A 22,754-nucleotide genomic window follows, 5' to 3' on the forward strand; every position below is an offset into this window, starting at 1 on the left:
TCAGTACTTTTACTTCTACTCCACTACATTTCAGGCCAATATTGTACTTTTACTCGACTGCAATTATTTGAAACCTTTAGTTGCTAGTTAGTTTGTAGATTTTGATTATTATTACAAAAAACACTTCAGCCCTATATACATTTCAGCCATTTGAAAATAGCAGATCTACAGGCTCACAATGCGTCGCGATGCGACGCATTGTGAGCCTGTAGATCTGCTATTTTCAAAGTTTAAGTACATTTTGATTTTTTGATACCAATACTTTTCTACTTTTACTCAAGTACATTTTTAATTGTACAATTGTAACAGCGTATTTCTACATTGCAGTATCGATACTTTTACTTAAGTGAGTTGAGTACTTTTTCCACCACTGTTAACTCCCCATTTCAAGCCTTTGGAGACTTCACTCACACAGGAGAGGAATTAACTTTTAGAAAAGGTATACTATCAGTTTGGTTATGTGAGCAGTCTCTCGACAACACGTAACAACACAAGCCTACGCTGATGCAACAACAGCATGTTCCGTGTTTACTTCTTCTCCTCGCTCGTCCCCGGGAGAGTATATAACAATCCTTAAATCACAGAACGATTAAAGCGTACTAGATGAAGCTTTTTTTTTTTGCTCTGACAATCAGATGGCAGGCGTGATTGCGTGGGTGAGAGTGGAAGAGCAGCCTATTATGGAAGGGTTCGATTTGCTGTGTGTGTGGAGGGGGGGGGGATGGAGGTCCATGGCTCTGCTTGTGATATCCCCCCCACCTCTCTTTTTTTAAAATATGTTAATATCCGTGCTTCTGGTCAGACTGAATGAATATATATTGATAATATCACAATTTAACGATTCAATTTTAAACAAATTATATTAACCAAATTAAGACCATAGCGTCCCTATTTTGGGCAAATTTGACATTTTTTTTATTTATTACTTCAGAAATATGGAAAATAGCCGCTCTACAAGCCCGCAACGTGTCGTAATGCTATTTGTCTTACGAAGAAGTATATACCGGGGCTTAAGTGGTTAAGGAAATGCCACACTCTCTGTTTCTTTTAGGAATCAAAACGCTGGCTGAGGGGATGGATGACACACACACACACACACACACACACACACACACACACACACACACACACACACACACACACACACACACACACACACACACACACACACACACACACACACACACACACACACACACACACACACACACACACACACACTACGGAAACCTGCCCGTTTCATCAAGGGGTCAATCCTCAGTTGACAGACAAGCGCTTCGCTTAGGTATCATTTTGTGGTCATCCGGGACCACGGCCAGCTGGCCTTAGGACGCGATGTCACAACGCGTCTGCGTTGGAACGTGGTGACAGGAATTCATCTTTCAGAACCTTTTTTTTTGGGGGGGGGTTGTTTTTCTTTTCCCTTCATTCTGTGGCATGTAGGGGGATGTTATTGTCTCCACCGCAATGCAGGGATCCAGAAAAGAAAAAAAATCATATGAATCCAACTGGAAAGAAGACAATTCGAGTCACTGAATAACTCAAAAAGTACTTTACAATGTACAGTGCTGTATACCAGTGGTTCTCAACCAGTGGTCCGGGAACCACCAGTGGTCCTTGAGGGGGTTCCAGGTGGTCCCCAGCGAAATGATGGAGAGTTCGTAACCAAATGGACCCTTATTAGGTAGATCTTTAACTCTTGAGAGCGTAAAATGAAACCAAATGGACCCTTACGGGTCCATTTGGTTTCATTTTACTCTCTCAAGAGTTAAATTATTGTTAAACATCTGCATTATTTAATTAAATAATTGTTTTGATCAACTTTGCCTGTTATCTCTCCTATTGGTACCATCATCAACACAGCATGATGGAATTGTGGCCTAAATCTTATCCAACAATAACAAAATATTCAAAGTTTTGGGTCTGAGAGTCTAAATCTCATCAAACGGTGGTCCATGGCTCAAACGGTGGTCTGTGAATTAAACGGCGGTCCGTGGCTCAAATACCGAATAAATAATGGACCTTGATAAGAAAAGGGTTGAAAACCACTGCTGTATACGTACCGAAGGACCGTTCTTCTAAAGGAGGGACCAGAAGACATGGCCATCAAACCCCCCCCCCCCCCCCCCTTTGCTAACCCTCCAGAGCTAAACATGATGCTATTACTGCAATGACGCAAACTGATTGATGTGCGTTAATATGCCACTATGAGACGGTTTCCATTGAAGCCATTCAGCAAAACCCTCCTGGGCCAATTAACCACAACATTTACAATATATCACAAAAAGTCAACGCTGAACATAATCAGTTGCAGCGTAATGCCCATGAGATGGAAGAATAATATAAGACGGCGGTTATGATAGCACAGTAGTGCTAGACACCGGTGGTAGAAAAAATACTCAGATATTTTTCTTAAGTAAAAGTATCAATACTGCAATGTAGAAATACTGTTACAAGTAAAAGTCTGGAATTCAAAATTTACTTGGATAAAAGTACAAAAGTATTGGTATCAAAATGTACTTAGAGTACCAAAAGTAGAAAGTACTCATTATGAAGAATGTCCCGTTTCACAAGTTTTCAAATGTACATATATATTTTTTATAGCCGATCTACAAGCTCATGCGACGCATTGTGAGCTTGTAGATCGGCTATTTTCAAATGGCCGAAATGTACAGTATATGTACAGTATATAGGGCTGAAGTGGTTAATGTATGTTTTGTAATAATAATACAAATCTTCAAAGTAACTAGTGACTAAAGTTTTCAAATAATATCTGAAGATGTCGTGGAGTAGAAGTAAAAGTATTGAAAATGGGAAATACTCCAGTAAAGTAAAAAATTCCACAAAAGTGTACTTAAGTACAGTACTTCTAGTACACCTCTATCTCTCCCTCCTCCCCCCCCCACCCACTGCTTTTGATACCACAGAGATGCTGCAATATGGCGCGCGTCAAGTTGCGGTACACAGCAGTGTTGCATGGTGGGCACTGTCGTGACAAGATGAAAAAGCTCATCCTCCAGAGGTAAACGAACGGAGGAAACGAAGAGGGGAACGCTCGGAGAGTATAGAACGATCAATGGGGATGCGATTCATATAGCACAAACTTTGGAATTTGGAGTGCGATTATTAAGCTGTACACTGAATCTGATCTATGTGGGTCAAAAACAACCTTTTTTGTATGAGTTTTGGGACGAAGCCACTCGTATGTCTCTTAAATCGACTACAAGAACTAAGTAAACCGTGCTGTGCCCGGATAAAACATATATTTCACAGGTTGTGGATTTGATTTCGTACAATTTGGGTCTTTGCTCAGCAGGTGGTACTGAGTTCTGGGGACCCAGAACGTTGTACTTTCAAATGTTTTCAAACATGGAAAATTGCTGATCTACAAGCTCACAGAGTGTTGCAATGCAACGCAACTGTGAGCTTGTAGATCAGCTATTTTTGCTTTTTTTAATTTGATTTATTTAAGTTTATTTTAGTACCTCTCCGCTTCGGGTTATAATGGAAAAACATAAACAAAAAATCATACACACAGTGGTGTAAACTAACTAAGTACATTTACTCAAGTACTGAACTAATGTAAAATTTTGAGGTATTTCTGCTTTACTGGAGTATTTAAAAATGTCTGTACTTGTACTTCTACTCCACTACATGGCAAATATTATACTTTTACTCCACTACAATTCTTCGAAACTTTAGTTACTTGTTACTTTGTAGATTTAGATTATTATTACAAAACATACATTAACAACTTCATTTCGGCCATTTGAAAATACCCGATCTACAAGCTCACAATGTGAGTACAGTACTTCGTCCACCACTGCATAGACAGAACTTCACGGGTTGTTCCCCAGTTCCAGGTTATACGGAATAAGGCCCTGGGTTTATAGTCGAAAAGAGCTATTACTCACAACATGCAATCAGGAGGCAGTCATCAAGCAAGCAATCAAGCACCGTTTGGCTTAAGACAGATGGCATTAAAGTACTCAGGTCAGCGGCTTTGGGTGGCGATTACATCCTGGGATCAGGGGGACAGGGGACGGTTCACACAGACAGGACACTTAACTACCATTTCCTCTGCTACCGCAAAAAAAAAAATTCCAACCTGCTCCTCCTCTCATCTACTGCCCCTTCCCCCCTTCACGTGATTCCCTAACCTTCTATCAGTTGTTGTTTCCGTTTTTTAACCCATTAAAACCCGGGAACGCAATCTGTGTTTACCACTTTAACCATTGTTTTATACTTTGGGCTATTCAAAAATAGCAGATGTACAAGCTAATAGCGAGCTTGTAGATCTGCTATTTTTGAAAAATCGTGAAAATGTGTGAAAATCTTTCAATATATATATATGTATATATTTTTTTCTCAAATCTTTGCTTCTGGGGGTCCCTGGAACTGGAATTTTGAGATGGGGATCCGCGGCCAAATAAATATAATTTTGGGGGTCCTTGACATGTGAAAAGTTGGAGCACCACTGATATAGCAACCAAACAACAAAAAGTAAATGTATTTGGCCGCGGACCCCCTCAAAATATTTTGTTCCAGGGACCCCCCTATGGAAGCAAAGATTTTAGTTAAAAATGTTCGCTTTTAAAAAACATATATATTCAAGGATTTGCACAAAATGTTCACTATGTCGCTATGAGCTTGTAGATCTGCTATATTCAATTAGTCCAAAGAAATCTTAAAATGACACAGATGCGTTCCCGGTCTTAATGGGTTAAACTTTCGACGATGAAAAAAAACAACGTGCCCGCTAATTGTGATCGTTGGCCGCCCTTGAGGGTGCTTATGCACGGCGGCCCTCGTATAGAAGGTGGCTGGCGCTGGGGTGTTTATGCAAGCGTGTGCTTTTTTTGTAATCAATATCCTCATCAGCGTGAACTCGTTGACACGACGAGGTCCGTTTCCAAATTCAGCGTAATTTTTTTTTTTTAAATGAATGAGAAAACGCCGACCCTGGCGCTCGAGCCCTCCCTCCGAAACACTTTGGCCTGAAATGCTAGCGAGCGTAATTCACCTTTAACTCGCACAGAGGAGCCTCATCTGCGAGGTGGCCATAGGTCTTTTTTGGGAAGAATATTAAACTTTCTTGGTGATTAGTCAAAAGACAAAAGCGCTGTGTTTTGGAGTGGTGGCAGGTTAGTGCTCCTCCACTATGAAGTGGACTCATTATTTTCTAGCCCCGGGCCCCATTTCATCATCCTCAGTTGTTTCTCAGTCCTTCTCTCTCTCGCTTGTTGTTTTGTAGTCTGTTTTCTTTCTTTCTTTCTTTTTTTATCAGATTGCGACTGCGAGAGCCATGTTTGTCAGACCACAAAGGGTATACAGGGAGCTCACACACATCAGCGCCAGAGTCACCCCGAAAACTCAAAAAGAATCAATTAATGATGAGAGAGGGATATGCGAGTGTTGACGTCTTTGTCACAGTGACCGGTTGATATAGAAAAACCCGAACCCCCTTTGACACATTTGTAGCTTTTTGTCTCTCTCTCCTATTCTGTGGGGGGGGGGGGGGGGGGTTGTGCTGCAATTTAGACTTTTTCTCCTCCTTTTGTTATTTGCTTTTAACTCACTCAAGCCCAGACACACTCGCACTTAGATATTCAGAGAATGCATGAAAAATGCATGACATGCTTATTCAAAGTTGTGCTTTCTTTTTGATTCCGGCGGAGCGATGTCAAAGAAAGAAAAATCTCAAGTTTTATTAGCCTCAGGGGAGCCTCCTTTTTTTTTAGGCCTTTAGTCTGACCCAGAGGACATCTCCTCTAATCAATGCTGAGGAGAGTCAAAAAGAGAAAAAAAACGAATTGAAAATAATATTATCTATTGCCAGCCCTGGCCTGCTTATAGTTATGCCACTGTATCGCTGGTGCCCCCGCCTGCGCTCTCATTTGAAGTTCCACACAAAACAAACAGAATATCATCTCTGTTGCCGGGCGGAAAACCTCATATGTCCAAAACTGTTACTTTTCAGAAAATGCTGGAAAAAAATAAGAACCTGTGTTCCAATGTAGTAGTATTATTTAGCAGTGGTGGAAGAAGTACTCAGATATTTTACTTATAAGTAAAAGTAGCAATACCACAATGTAAAAATACTCTGTTACATGTAAAAGGCCATGCTCAAAATGTTACTTGAGTAAAAGTACTAAAGTATTGGCATCAGAATATACTAAAGTATCAAAAGTGGAAGTACTAAAATGTTTGAAAATAGCAGATCTACAAGATTACAACGCGGCACGATGCGACGCGTTGTGAGCTTGCGTGACACCTTTGCATGGTGAATACAGGCAGGGGTGCAACAACAAACATTAAAAAAAGTTTAAACGTGGAGATACCAGGTTTCTGACACCGACAGCAACGATACGGAGCATCTTGTTCTTGCCAGTTTATACACGCTGCAGCTTTTTGACCTGATAGGTTGCAACATTCTCGCTCTTTCTCTCGACCAGCCCTGGAGAAACACACACAACCGTATAGAAGAGAGAGAGAGAGAGGCAGCTAAGCGGCTTCTCTTCTCAACCTCAAAGTGACCCTGTCACAACGGTCAACGTTTCTCACCCTGCGCTGCTGCTTGCTCTTGTGTTTCTATCTGGTGTTTGTGTTAGCGGGTTCTTTTTCCGTGAGCATGGCACGAGATCTGGGGGTCCCCCAGGTGTCAAACAGTCCTAATACAAAGAGCAGAGCACTTTTTTTTTTTTTTTTGCTGCTAGGTATGCATTACAACTTGCGTCAAACCGCTGGGGTTTACTGATAGCCACTGGCGGAAAAGTAAGTAACCAAGTACATGTACTCAAGTACTGTGCTTAAGTACAATTTTAAAGGAATAGTTCACCCAAATAAATACTTATCTTCTATCAATTACACACCCCATGAAGCATTGAATTCATGGATTTTTTTTGTTGTCACATTCCTAAGCCAATAATGTGATGATAATAATAAAGATGCCAATGTATCCAGTAGGAGACACAAAGGAGACTCTTTGTGTCTCCTACCGGAGAGCCCTCCGATTATCAAATTATTGTCTCAGGAATGCGGTAAAAACAAAAAAATCTCCATGAATTCAAGGATTCATGGGGTGTGTAACTGATAAAAAACAAGCACTTTTTTTGGGTGAACTACTTTCAAATTATTTTCACTTTTTGATCATTTACACCTCTCTTCCACTACATCTCAGAGGCAAAATATATACTGTACTTTTTACTACAAACTTGAATTACTATACTGCAGATTTAGATTATTACAAAAACAAACATGAGCCACTTAAGAGCTCATTTATACTACGGGGATAATAGCCGATCGACAAGCTCAAAACGAAGTCGCGATGGTGGGGCGCGTTGAGAGCTTGCAAAAAGTAGCAGATCTACAAGCTCAAAACGTGTTTCGAGCTTGTAGATCTGCTACTTTTGGTGCTTTTGTGTGATCGAGTAGGGTGTTCATTAAGATAAGAGGTTTCTGCCCGACAACAACGATATCTTGACGTGACGAGTGTTTGTACTTTTACTTTGGTACCTTGTAAGTAGGCCCTAAATACGTTGATGCCAAGTATACGTTTGTGCTTTTACTCAAGTCAAATTTAGAATAACAAGCATTTCTCTCCGCCGCGTGGTATTTCTACGTTGAGGTATTGCTACTCTTACTCAAGTAAAAAAATAAAAAAAGAATACATCCGAGTACTTCTTCCAGGACTGCTGATAGGCAGATAGATGACACCGTGTGCAGGAAACCCTGGCATTGTTTGGAGAATAGAGACAGAGAGCTGAGAGAGGGTTGTTTTATCTGCGAGCGTGGGTTAACACGTTCAAGCCCGGGAACGCATCTGCGTCACTTTAGATTTCTTTGGGCTATTCGAAAACAGCAGATATACAAGCTTGTAGCGCGGCACTGAGTGCCGCGCTATGAGCTTGTAGATCTGCTATTTTTGATTATTATTATTTTTTTGAAAATGTGTGAAAATCTTTGAATATATATATATACATTTATTATTCAAATCTTCCCTTCTGGGGGTCTGCCGGACAAAATACATATCATTTTGGGGGTCCTTGACATGAGAAAGGTTTGAGAACCACCATATCATAGCAACATCATTTTTCATTTTTTTAAACTGTTAAGATTTAGAGGACATTTGTAGAATCCCCAGAAGCAAAGATTTGAGTTAAAAATGTTCGCTTTAAAAAATATATGTATTCAAAGATTTGCACACATTTTTTGCCGCGCTACGAGCTTGTATAACTGCTATTTTTGAATAGCCCAAAGTATAAAATCATGGTTATAGCAAAAAAATCTAAAATGACACGGTATGCGTTCCCCGGTTTGAGAGGGTTAACCTTGAAGGAAAACAGCAGTGGCTCCAACATAACACTTTACACCACAGAACAATGTGCAGGCTGTAGAGACCAGGGATTATGATATTGTAAGGAAGGGGTGAGGAAAGTGTCAAATGAAAAAGGGACAGCGCAGCTGAGTAAATACAGTGCAGGCTCGGTGACAATAGGCTCAAGTGACATCCTTCACCCGTTCCCCCCCCCGTCCCCCCGCTATACCACCCGCCAACCCCGACCCCCGTCCGTCCGTCCGTCACCCTGCTGGTGGAATTTCTAGACCTGTAAGTGTCATTCCTCACAACAGCAGTTGCTTCTCAAACATGTTCATGTCAAGGACCCCCAAATTGATTATGTGTTTGGCTGGCCGCGGACCCTCATCTCAAAATATTTTGTTCCAGGAACCCCCCAGAAGCAAAGATTTGAGTCAAAAATGTATTTATTAAAATATATATACTGTATATTCATAGATTTTAACACATTTTCACGATTTTTCAGAAATAGCAGATCTACAAGCTCATAGCGCGGCACGAAGTTACGCGCTATGAGCTTGTAGATCAGCTTGTAGTGTTATAGTTCAAATCTAAAATGAAACAGCATGCTTTCCCGGTTTTAATGGAGCCTCGAACTTGGACCGCTCCCCTTCCCCCCCCCCCCCCACCCACCCACACCAAATCTCTTCACCAAAGATAGCAGATCTGCTATTTTTGTGTGTGAGAGAATGTTCTTCTCCCCCAGAATCCAGATGCTGGGGAGGTGTTCCAAGTCCGTTGTGATACATACTGCACAAAAATGCAGAAATTCCTTGTTTTTAGTCGTTTTTTTTCTCTCCTTGAGCCGCACACGTTTGCCATTTTTGTCTACATTTCCAACCACTTCTACCGTGCTATCCCAACGCCCCTGGTGCATAGCTGTGCTAATCCCTACAGAGCAGACCCTTAGAAAATTGATTGAACTCCCTTCCTTGCACACGCTCCCACCAACTTCTTCTTTTTTCTTTTTTTTTTACAGCTAGGGAAAGAGAGGGCACTTCTTTATTTATTTTTTCTCGAGGAGATGATAGCCGGGAGAGGTTTGGTTTTCAGCTCTTTCTATCCCTTTTACCCATAACTTCCTGTAAGGAAGTGAGCAGGTCTTCCACTATGCGCTCCGCTCATCATCGCAGTGGTGGAAAGTAACTAAGTACATTTACTCAAGTGTTGTACTTTTTACAATTTACAATTTTGATGTACTTTGACTTTACTCGAGTGTATGCACATTTTCAATACTTTATACATCTACTCCACTACATCTCAGAGGCAAACATTGTAATGTTTTACTCCACTATAATTATTTGAAAACTTAAGTTACTACAGATTTTGATTATTATTACAAAACATACATTAACCAATTAAGCCCTATTTTATACTTTGGCTATTCAAAAATAGCCGATCTACAAGCTCGTAGATCTTGTAGATCTGCATTTTTTTTTGAAGATGATGCCAATCCTTTTTGTACTTTCACTCTAGCAACATTTTTAATAAGGCTTGTATTTATTACTTGTAACAGAATACTTCTACGTTGTGATATTGCTACAAGTACTGAGTACGTCGTCCACCAGTACTCGTTGGAGAAGTGATCTCTGGGAAAAAAACAGCTGTTGAGCCGCGAGGTCTTACAAAGTGGACACGGAACCGGGGGGGGTCGCGACCTTTGCCTTTGGCAGAGCAGCCCGTCGATGACAAGGCTGTCAGAGGAGGATACTGCCTCACAGGAAGGGAGAGGATAATACCCGCTTCAAAATCAACAACCATCATTACCAAAATATTTCATTAGGTTAGCAAGCAATTGAGGAAAAAAGGCACTTAGATTATTTGGACATTTTTCTTCTAAGCGCTCGAAAATGTAATCAACACTTTTCGCCCGCTGAACACAAGAAATGACTCATGTTAACCCATATAGACCGGGAAAGAATCTGTGTCATTTTCTGATTTCTTTGGCTATTCAAAAATAGCAGATATACAAGCTCATAGCGCAGAGTGACGCATTATGAGCTTGTAGATCTGCAATTTTTGAAAAATCTTGAAAATGTGTGCAAATCTTTGAATATAGATATATAGTTTTTATATAGTTTTAAGCAAACATTTGTAACTCAAATCTCTGCTTCTGGGGATTCTATAAATGTCTTCTAAAATCCTACAGCTTTTTGAAAAACCTTTGTTTTTATATCAGTGGTTCTCAAACTTTTTCATGTCAAGGACCCCCAAAATTATATGTATTTGGCTGCGGACCCCCATCTCAAAAATATTTTGTTCCAGGGACCCCCATGAAGCAAAGATTTGAGTTAAAATATATATGCTATACCAAATATTTGCACAAGTTTCACGATTTTTCAAAGAAATCGCAGATCTACAAGCTCATAGCGCTATGAGCTTGTAGATCTGCTATTTTTGAATAGCCAAAGAAATCTTAAAATGACACAGATGCGTTCCCGGTCTTGATGGGTTAAGGCGATGATGAAGTTTGGAATAATTAGTTGGCATAATTTAGTAAAAATTGAAAATACTCTCAAAATGGGTATCAGGGCTCAGATTGCAGCATTGCAAAAAAAGAAGAAGAAAAAAACACATTGACTACATACAGCCAGCCTTCAGATTATGGTTCAAAAGGAGTAATTATGCTGCTATGCTCTTTTAAATAGCGGAGAAAAGGCAAGAATCTGCCTCGTACAGTCAAGCGGTATGAGAAATGGTGACATAAGTGGGTATCAAAAAATAAATAATGCCATTGTGCTTTTAATCACATCTGTCTATCTGGCAGCCCCATCTTCCGGAGGTATTTTCTTAGATTATAAATCACACTTTGGGGGACAGGGGGCCAAATTAACAGCAACTTTCTGTGCTAATTTTAACTTTAATCCCGCTGTTGATTGACAATGTTGTCAGGCCTCAGAATAGCTTTGCTGTCGACATTACAAGCACTCCTCTGTCCACGGCACTTGGATTATTTAAAGATTATGTTGTAATTCCCGTTTTAATCTTGCCTGCATTAAGATTTCAGAGCTGAAACGTCGTGCGGGAAGAGGAGTATAGCACTCTGCCACCATGAAGTGTCTTAAGCATTTGATGAGATCTGGAAATCACGCTGTCGGCCCCCTTTCTCTTTCTCTCCTGGATGTCACGGCACTTTCACCAGAGCCCGACCCATATGGCAGGATTTTGGGTCCGATTGCGGAGAGTCCTAAACTACAGATTACCACATTTATTACCGATATTTTTTGTCAAAAAGTACAAAATCTATTCTAATCAACTTTGAAAAGTTTGATTTGGTTAAACGTTAAAATTGGACATTCAAATATAGCCGATCTACAAGCTCACAACTCGCCACAATGTGTCAAAACCAGTGGTAAAAAGTACATTTACTTAAGTACTGTACTTAGGTAAAATTTGTAGGTATTTGTACTTTACTTGAGTATTTCCAATTTCCAATACTTCAACTTCTACTCTACACTACATCTTGGATCCAAATATTGTACTTTTACTCCGCTACATTTATTTGAAAACTTTAGTTACTAGTTACTTTGTAGATTTAGATTATCATTACAAAACATACATTAACCACTTCAGCCCTACATACATTTCGTCCATTTGAAAATAGCCGATCTACAAGCTCACAATGCATTGCATCGCGACGCATTGTGAGCTTGTAGATGTGCTATTTTCAAATATTTTTTTACATTTGAAAACTTGAAATGGGAAATTCTGAATAAAGAGTACTTTTACTTTTGGTACTTTAAGTACATTTTGATGCCGATACTTTTGTACTTTTACTCAAGTACATTTTGAATTCCGGACTTTTTTACTTGCAACAGAGTATTTCTACAGTGCAGTATTGATTACTTTAAGTAAACAATGGGAGTACTTTTTCCACCACCGGTCACAACACATCGGCCACATATATATCGGCCGTACCGATAGATAGAAGGGTCTGGATCTCATTTCCACATGACATTTTGATCGCTTTGCTTCCCTGGCTCAAGTCCTTGTCAAAACATTATCTTCAAAGACAAAAGACAAGAGGAAGAAGAATACTACTGTTCAAGATCAGTCTAATGCCATAAAGTGCATAATCATTTCTAGGATCAGGATGTACAGAAGACTGCTCTGTAGCAGCATCACGTATTATAAGAATAATACAATCTGACTCAAATGTAATTCTGCTCAGGAACAGGTGGCCATAGCACAAACGACAAAGACACTGAATGAATCATCTGAACTGCTATCTTAACCACTTAACCCATTAAGACCGGGAACGTATCTCTGTCATTTTAGATTTCTTTGGCTATTCAAAAATAGCTGATATACAAGCCATAGAGTTATAAAATAATAGAGAGGGCACCGGATATCCCATCCCATCCACTTGCATTGAGTTTCTCACCCAGTGCATGGGCCGAAATCACCCCTTCTTCCGGGTTGTGATGAGCGAGGCCTATTTGGGGCTTCTGTGATGCGTTTCGGTGACACGTTTTGTGCGGCACACACGTTTTGCGTCACCGAGGTGCGCAGCCCTTTTGCACAAGCTCGTGAGTTGAGCCCATTCATGTACAGTGGCCCCAACTGCAGTACCTATGAATGGCCAGCATGTCCAATGCGCTTCAATGCAACCACTGGGTTCTGGGGGCTTGATACAAGCTCATAGCATGTAGATCTGCTTTATTTTTATTTTTATCGTGGACATTTTTTTAAGCGAACATTTGTAACTCAAATCTTTGCTTCTGGGGGATTCTACAAATGTCTTCTAAATCAGTTTTTTTTTTTAATGTGTTTAAAAATCTTTCAAGGCGGCGACCCCCATCTCAAAATATGTTGTTTCAGGGACGAGTGGTGTGTTTGGCTTTCTAGCTGAGACAGAAAGATTTGGGGATAAAAGTCGTGCATGTTCTCCCCGTGTCCCCTAGGGTAGGTACCCTCAAAAAACATGCAGTAATCCTGGTCTCTATACTGCCTCCCCCTGGTCAGCCGGGGTGCCTGATGGAGGGGAAAGGAACTGGTTGGAATAACGTGTTCCTTCCACACGCTACGTCCTACCGGGGAAATTCTGCCCTGTCGGGTGATAAGAAGCGGCCTGCTAGCTCCTGCGTTGAAGGAAGCGTGAGCACAGTTCTGGGCTCTCCCCAGGCTGGCAGAGGGAGAGTAGCACCCAGGATTGCATAGGCAATTGGCACTGGGTGAAAAAACGGGTTGCAAAAATCGTGGGATAAAAATAAAAGGGGAAAAAAGGGAAAGAAAGTTTCAATGTGGTCTTGGTTGTCTCACCTGGACCACGTTCTTCCTGCTGGACTTCTCTGTTGTCCACTCCACCACCGCTCCAGCCAGGTCCACTCCATCAGGCCTGCATCCAGATTTCTACAGATAGAGAAAAGCATGGAAATATATTATTTCTTTATTTTTCTCCACTTCATATGGATTAGACCAAAAAGGTGTAGACTGAAGCCAAAGGTACAACATAGGGCTTAAAGAAATAGTTCACCCAAAAAAGTACTTTTCTTCTATCAATTACACACCCCATAGAGACTTGAATTCATGGAGATTTTTGTTTTTGTCACATTCTTAAGCCAATAATTTGATGACCGGGCGGAAACATGCTAATGTATCCGGTAGGAGACTCAAAGTTGACACTTTTTGTCTCCTACCGGAGCCACCGCCGGTCATCAAATTATTGGCTTAGGAATGTGACAAAAACAAAAAAATCTCCATCAATTCAAGTCTCCATGGGGTGTGTAATTGATAGAAGAAAAGTCATTTTGGGGGTGAACTATCCCTTTAAGTGGTTAAAGGAGTAGTTCACCCAAATAATTACTTATTTCCTATTTAGTCTCCTATTGACTGATGAATTCAATGCTTCATGGGGTGTGTGTAATTGATAGAAAATAAGTTATGTTATGTGCGAAGTACTCTATTAATGGACAATAATCAGTCCAATAAAATGAAATACATGATTCCAATAATACTAATACTTTGGTACTTTGACTTAGGTAAGATTTTGAATGCCATGACCTGTACTTGTAACAACGTATTTGTACACTGTGGTATATCGTCTCTGTCGGGTGGAAACCTCATGTCCAAAACTGTAACTGTTTCAGGATTCAAACAAAAAATATCAAAAGTAGCAGATCTACAAGCTCAAAACGCGCCGTTTCGAGCTTGTAGATCTGCTACTTTTCGTGCTTTTGTGTGATTGTGCTGTGGTATGATCAAGTAGGGCGTTAATTTACCGGGAAAAAAAACACAAAAAGTAAAAATATTGAGATAAGAGGTTTATGCCCGACAGCAACGATGTGCTACATTTACTCCAAAAGTCAAAAATCAGAGTACTTCTTCCAGCGCTGCTTGGCGCGGTAGTGCTCTTCCACGACCTTTTCCGGACACTCACATCGTTATTCCAACAACATGACCTTCATCAGGCTCAAGACCAAGAAAAAGAACACACTCCAGCAATATCAGAGCGAGTGCAATAACTTAATCGAATGAGAAGACTACCAATTTATTTCTGCTTTGGTCTCATAGTTTACCCACGTATATTATTTCTATCATTTCTTTTCAAACGAGAATGAAAAGTTTACTGTATTTTCAATATCCTCGATATCTTATTCTTCTCCCTTTCCTTTGGCAATTAAAACCGCTGTGTGTAACCGTGGCACAATAAGAGAACGACTTTGTTTTCCGTCGAAGAGAGAAATGTGATTTGGAAAATGCTGCTTTTCAAGCAAGAACTAATCAAAGTAAAAGGCATGGCACGGCCATTTAGATATTATTGCCTTTTACTGTGGTCTCAGCTAATTCAAACCATTTCTAAGACATGAGATTTCTTGAGGATGAAAAAAAAAAGAAAAGATAGAAAAAAAAGGAAAATTAAAATTCCGTAAGCAATGTCATACAATATGGAAGGACCCTTTGAAACAATGGCGTCTCACTACAAAGGGACTCTCCTATCTGGCTCCCATTTTCTCCATATCGGGGAAACTACAAACTCGGCTAACGATTCGGATATTGACAAATAGGATTATTGATACTAAAAGCCTTTGATTTTATTTAACCCCTTAACGACATGCCCTAAGGTAGGGAGGAGAGGTTGAAAGTGGTTAAAAAAAAGTGACATCAAACTAATTGGGACACAAAACAAATTGGACACATTGGTTGGCATAGTTTCCAGTGGTGTAAAGTAACTAAGTACATTTACTCAAGTACTGTACTTAAGTACAATGTTGAGGTACTTTTACTTTACTGGAGTATTTAAAATGTTCAGTACTTTTACTTCTACTCCGCTACATCTCAGAAGCAAATATTGTGCTTTTACTCCACTACAATTATTTGAAAACTTTAGTTACTAGTTACTTTGCAGATATAAAATATGACACTATAAAACATAATGAAACCACTTTAGTCCTATTTTATACCTAGGCTGTTTGAAATAGACGATCTACAAGCTCACAACTTGAGCTTGTAGATCTGCTATTTTCAAACATTTTAGTAATTTTACTTTTGGTACTTTAAGTACATTTTGACACCAATACTTTTGTACTAGAATTCTGGACTTTCACTTGTAACAGAGTACTTTTACTTAAGTAAAACATTTGAGTACTTTTCGCACCACTGATATTTTCAGATACGGTTGTCGTCAAAGAAGTCAAATAAATAGTCTATCAGCCCGACCGATATATATCGCTCCGGCCGTAATTGATACATTTGATTTCTAATAACTATAGTTGGACCGACAGTATAGGCTATGTAGGCTACTGTAAAATTTAAATGGATGAAAACAGTGAAATTCACCTCTAGGCTTTCAATGTCTGAGTTTAGTTTTTTGCATTTTGAGCCCAAATCAAACTCTCTTTCTGGTTAACCCATTAAAGACCGGGAATGCATACTGTGTCATTTTAGATTTTTAGCTACAACCATTATTATATACTTTGGCTATTCAAAAATAGCAGATCTACTGTCGAGCTTGTATATCTGCAATTTTTGGGAAAATCGTGAAAATGTGTGCAAATCTTTGAATATATATTTTTAAACGAACAATTGTAACTCAAATCTTTGCTTCTGGGGGATTCTACAAATGTCTTCTAAATCCTAACAGTTTATTTTTGTTTAAACTTATGTTGCTATAATCAGTGGTTCTCAAACTTTTTCATGTGAAGGACCCCCAAAATGATATGTATTTAGCCACGGACCCCCCCCCCCCCCCCCCCATCTCAAAATATGTTGTTATATGTGGTAAATAGCAGATCTACAAGCTCATAGTGCCGCGCTATGAGCTTGTAGATCTGCTAATTTTGAATATCCCAAAGAAATCTAAAGTGACACAGATGTGTTCCCGGATTGAAATGGGTCAAACGTCTCTTCAAAGGTAAAACGCGAAAAGGCCCAAAAGTGTACCCGTCAAACAGAGCCTGGCTGTGCGTACATTATTTGACTAATGCTGCCGACAATTACAACATAACACAGGCTCACAAGCTCTTTTTGTGTGAAGCAGCAGTATATACATTGCAGGTGAGTTCAGACCTAAACTGTAAATACACAGTATGACGACATTGTATACGCAGGCCTAAACCTAAACACTGTCTAAAAAAGAACTGAGCAAAACATGGGTCACTTTTTGATTTGAGCAAAAAAAAAGCATCATTTTACACTTTGGCTATTCAAAAATAGCAGATCTACAAGCTCATCGAGTGCCGCGCTATGAGCTTGTAGATCTGCTATTTTTGAAAAATCATGAAAATGTGTGCAAATCTTTGAATATATATCGTTTTAAAGCGAACATTTTTAACTCAAATCTTTGCTTCTGGGGGGTCCCTGGAACAACATATTTTGAGATGGGGGTCCGCGGCCCAAATACATATCATTTTGGGGGTCCTTGACATGAAAAAAGATTGAACACCACTGATATAGAAACATACGTTTTTTCCGAAAACTGTTGGGATTTAGAAGACATTTGTTAGAATCGGTGCGAGAGGCCTAATTTGTTTCAGAGACTAAAAAGATAAACCACATCATATAAACACGTCATCAAAAAAACACTGGTGGAGATTCGATTTCAAAGAAGAGACACGGCTATCAGGGTGTGTATCGCCCACATGTTAGATCCTTTTTCTCTCCTGAAAAAACAAGCGGAGTCAAACGAGACGATGGTTTCCATCGGAAAGGGGTCAGATAACTTCAATCTGTGTAAAAAAAAAAGCCCGGCCCCTCAAAATGTCGCTCTCTCGAATAATGAACTATTGGACGGAGGGGACTCTGACAGACCCGACACTCATGGGGCTCAGTAAGGGAGAAGGCTTTGATTAAGTCCTCGGAGCTTCATTAAAAACCATGGCAAGCTCATTTTAGAGACAGCCCTCCCCTATCCAATACTCAACCCTCTCTCTCTCTCTTTTTCTACCAGTTTCTGTCTTTTTCTGTGTTTGTCTCCCTCTCTCTCTCTCTCTCTCTCTCTCTTACTCCTCTCTATATGCACGTCAGAGGCACATCAGGGCAGGGTGGATTAAAGTCTGATACATACACACAGGCCGACAGACAGGCGCTCTAGCACAAGCACCCGCGCACGCACGCGGAGGCAGCAACAACACACACACGCCACACGTCGTCTGTGCACTGCGCTGTCTTCCAGGAGTGTGTGTGGGGGGTGGGGGGGGGGGGGTAAACAGTCCCCTCATTGGTTTCTGATGGGGGTGAGCTCCAGTCCTCGGGATCAAAGCCAAAGTTAATTTGCCAGTTTGAGAAGAAAAATACGAAAATGAAAAGAATACGGTTCATTTCTTGGCATCAAATTAAAAATGCACACAGAGTGTGTTCACTCAACGTTTGCACTCTTTAATGCTAATAGGCAAGCTCTCTGAAGGTTGATATGAGGCCATAATTGAACGCTGGCCCTCTTATATAGTCTGACTGGTAATGGTGGCCAACTCTTTGCTATTTGGTGTCACTTCTGACTTTACTGTCACTTTTTTTTTTTTTTTAAACCCTGGATATGTAGCTCTCGCTCTAAGTGTGTGTGTGTGTGTGTGTGTGTGTGTGTGTGTGTGTGTGTGTGTGTGTGTGTGTGTGTGTGTGTGTGTGTGTGTGTGTGTGTGTGTGTGTGTGTGTGTGTGTGTGTGTGTGTGTGTGCACACGTGCGTCTGTGTGTGTGTGTGTGTGTGTGTGTGTGTGTGTGTGTGTGTGTGTGTGTGTGTGTGTGTGTGTGTGTGTGTGTGTCACGCATATGCACTGGTTTGTGTGCAAGAAGAGGAAGAGAGAAGCAAAACAAAAGGATAGAAGGGGGATTGAGGAGAGCGACGGTAAAAGGAAGAGACGTGCAGCTTATGGAGTGAGTGAATATGCATTTACATACCAAATTCGATAAAGCCGCCTCTTGCTTGCTCTCTTTGTAAAAGAGGAGCTGGTCGGCAGCCAGGACTACCCACGTGGAGGTCCAATTCTTCCTCAGCTTTTTGCCACCTTCTGATATTTTCGCTTTATTCAAATATTCACCTTTCAGCTCAACCTGAAAAAAAAAAACATTCAACAGGGGGGGGGGGAGAGAAAGAAAATAAAATCAGCGCCAACAAAATTAACATAGACAACACATGAAAAAAAATCTGAATTCATTTGAGGGGAAAAAAAGCATAGCAGAGAATTATGCTGCACAAAGTAAAACTCCTTAGTCTTAATTTATGCATTTGTAACAGGTCCATTTTGGTTTGATTCATTTGATTTGCACAACATGATATATATATACAATACATATACATATGCACAATACATTAGTTCTTTCCTAGGAAAGATGACAGTTAGTTGTTGTGCCGTTGAGGTAAGAAACCCTCGGAGGGCTTATAATAAGAGAACCTCACTGGCTTATTACATGTCAGTTACACTTGTTACACGTCTATAACTCTCAGAGTTAAATTGACAGAGTGTGTGTGTGTGAGCAATACATTTATCTGGACCGGTGACCGGGCGGGTGACCACACACATACAGTCATAATTTTGCTACCATGTGAAACTGTTCCTTTCTGCTCGTGTGTGAGAGAGCATTTGGAGACATCATGCGTGCGTGTTTCACATAACGGACGCGCTGCTGCCATGTATTTATATACTCACAGTCGAGAGCTGTGTGGATGCAGCCCCGCCGACACTGTGCTGAGACTGATTCCTCCGATGACGAGAGATCTGCTACAGCAAAAACAAAAAACGGGGGGAGACACACGCTTGAAAAGGAAGCTCTGTTATTCGTAATAACTCTGGGAGAGGGTGCAAAATGGAACCAAAATGGACCCCCCCCGTCCGTCCGTCACATTTGGCACCCTCTCAAGAGCTACAGCGGCTCAGTAGGGAATATTGCATATCATTATTACATATTATATCGTTGCTGTCGGGCAAGGAACCCTTTATCTCCATATTTTCACTTTGTGTTTTTTTTTTTTGTAAATGGAATGCCCTACGTGATCATACTAAAGCGCCACACAAAAGTGGCAAAAAATAGTAGATCTGCAAGCTCGAAGCGACGCGCTTTGAGCTTGTTGATCTGCTATTTTCTTTTACTATTTTTGAATTTGAATCAGGTCTTAATTTAACCCATTAAGACCTGGAACGCGTCTGTGTCATTTTTAGATTTGAGCATGATTTTACACTTTGGCTATTCAAAAATAGCAGATATACAAGCTCGTAGCGCGGCACCGAGTGCCGTGCTACGAGCTTGTAGATCTGCTATTTTTGAAAAATCTTGAAAAAGTGTGCAAATATTTGAATGTATATATTCTTTTAAAGAAAAAAAAGAATTAAAGATTTTTGTATATGCATGTCTCAGATTGTTAACTGTAGGCTGGGTATTTTTTTTCTTCAGTTAATTAGTTATAGTATCGATTATAGACTCTTTTTGTTTTTAAGCACAAATAAAACGTTTCCAGGTACAAAAGAAAGACCGCAGGCTATTTATTAATCCTTGGCTTGATTTGGTTAATGTATTCATTTATACAGAAGCATTGGAAATGCAATGCAGACCATTTAGATTACTATGTATACTGCACAGAAGATGGCACATTACTGTAGGAGAGTGTTTATTATAATGTGTGTGATATTTAACGTTTTATTAAGTAAGTTAAGTGTGTGTGTGTGTGTGTGTGTGTGTGTGTGTGTGTGTGTGTGTGTGTGTGTGTGTGTGTGTGTGTGTGTGTGTGTGTATCTGTAGCATTGCTAAAGGCAAACACCTCGCTGGCCTACATTCCAGGCCGATATTAATTATGATCAGGATATGATCATTGGTCTTAATATCAAAACCTTGCAATAAAACAAGGCAAAATATAAATGCCAAAAAATGTATACTCAAAACCCACAATAGTTGTAAAATTTGAATGGAATAAAAACAAATTATATATATTTTCTCAGTGGATAATCCTCCATCTTGAGTGGGAAAATAAACCAGAACAGAATGTGATTGCATTACTGTATTAATGAGGATATGATGATTTATTGATGCAATTAACAAATTCATGTGTTTTCACTAAAAACAGAAATGCGATCACACCGTTCGCACCGTGAGATGGAATTCATGTCATATTTATACAAAGTGGAGAGAGCAGACCTATACAGTGTGAAGAAAAACTGCACAAGTCTTAAGTGTCTCTGCACTTTCTGACGCCAAACTTTTCTCCTCTGGCAAAGTGCTGGGCTGCCCTCTACTGGGCCACACGCAGTACTGCGGGAATGCTGATGATCAGACGAGAGAGGCAAGAGGACAAAGTTCTGTGTTGATTTTGACAGCATATTCTTTTGAATCAAATTCTGTTTAGTTTTAGTCATATTTTAACTGAAATGTTTTACTTTTAGTCTAGTTTTAGTCGACTAAATATCATAAGATTTTAGTCGACTAAATCTACAGTGGATTTAGTCGACTAAAATGTATTTTTGGCCGGCTGTGATGCCATCGAAATGGCAGATTTTCACCTAGCTGCATGCTGAAAATAGCCGATCTAGAAGCTCACAACGTGTTGCGCTGCGACGGGTTGTGAGCTTGTAGATCAGCTATTTTCGGTCTGTGACACCCGTGGACACCCATGATGACTTGTCTTTTAGTTCTACTGGATCTCTTCTCCACTAGTCCCTCCCTAACAATGTAGTCTAGTTTGTATTTGCAAAAGTGTCAGTATATTTAGACATAGTTTTAGTCATCATAGCTTAGTTTTTATTTAATTAAATTATTTAGTGAAAAAAGGTAGTCGACAGACATTTTTCGTCATAGTTTTAGTCGACGAAATCAACAACAACAACTGACTTTTCTTCTGTCTCTGTTTGTTCACCTTCCTAAAAAATAAAGGCCCAAGTAGTTTTTTGACACACACTCTGGTAAAACTATATATCCTTCTTGAAAAGATCATGCTGTTACCACTCCAGCAGTATAATGGTCAGTATAATGTCAAGACTATAGGCCAAGTCAGAGAAAATGTGACTTAGGACATTTTATTTAGCATAAGTCACAGTAATTTGTGACTAAGTCAGGTTTACAATTGCCTAAATCAAAACACAAATTGGTCATTTGGTCATTTAATCATCTCATGTTACATAATCAACAGACAGCGTATGTCAACGGTCAAATATTGTTATAAACTTTTTGGGTGAAATTACTAAGAAATATATCGTTTTTTTCAGTTTTGTGAAGAAACTTGAAAAAATTACAGAGGCCATTATTTTAGCAGGTGTGTTTCCCAGGCTGGGGGTCCGGTGCCCCCTTGGGGAGGGGTGCCAATAGAGTTCACGGCCCCTACTCTGTTAGGAGTATAGGGTTGGGTTCCGAAACCGGAGGAACCCTGATCCGACGTTGAGGATTCCGGTTCCATCACATGTGGAACCGTTTCTGGAACCCGGGTTTTATCACACTCTCAGAGCTGGTATGTGGACTTCAATTACAAAAGCGTTGGTTCTCAAACGGTTTGATTTCAGGGACCACCATAACTCTAAGTGACTCTCAGAGTTACAGACCTGTAAGCGTCCATTTGGAACCAGGGTTGCCAGATCTGCTTATTATAATTTCCCCGCAAGATTTTATTTGAAAATAGCCGATCTACAAGCTCACAACGTGTCGCGATGAGATGCGTTGTGAGCTTGTAAATCTGCCATTTTCAAATAGCTGATGTATATGTTAAGGTGCTCATGTGGCCCATAGTCGCTTCTTTTGGGCTGGTTTTCCTAGACCTGGTTGCTTGTTTCTCTCACAGAATCTGGCAACACTGTTTGGAACCCCCTCAAGTAACCCATAGGGTCCCTGGACCTCACTTTAAGAACCACTACAATAATATGTATGCAATACTGTATGTATGATTGAATTTGTGTAGCAAACATTTTAATGAAGGTCTAAATGACATGGATTTGTTTTTTAGATGTAGGAATTGTTAAGGAACGGGACCGTAGGAGGGAATCTTTA

At 40.1% G+C, this 22,754-nt stretch overlaps 1 protein-coding gene across 2 annotated transcripts in view; it reads right to left on the reverse strand.

The window, feature by feature from the left end:
• The window catches only part of arhgap15 (Rho GTPase activating protein 15), a 104,777-nt gene that overhangs the window by 76,247 nt on the left and 5,776 nt on the right, over positions 1-22,754 (reverse strand). Inside the window, exons 3-5 of one of the 2 annotated variants that reach the window (XM_080456521.1) lie at positions 19,439-19,507; positions 18,690-18,842; positions 13,619-13,708 (exon numbers count right to left, since the gene is read on the reverse strand). In XM_080456521.1, the coding sequence (XP_080312647.1) occupies positions 13,619-13,708; positions 18,690-18,842; positions 19,439-19,507 (312 nt within the window). Of the gene's footprint in view, positions 1-13,618; positions 13,709-18,689; positions 18,843-19,438; positions 19,511-22,754 lie in introns of both variants that reach the window. The other variant, XM_080456520.1, reaches the window with a different exon arrangement.

Source organism: Gymnoscopelus braueri, assembly GCF_963280865.1.
Source record: "Gymnoscopelus braueri genome assembly, chromosome: 18".
In the NCBI taxonomy this organism is placed as follows: domain Eukaryota; kingdom Metazoa; phylum Chordata; class Actinopteri; order Myctophiformes; family Myctophidae; genus Gymnoscopelus; species Gymnoscopelus braueri.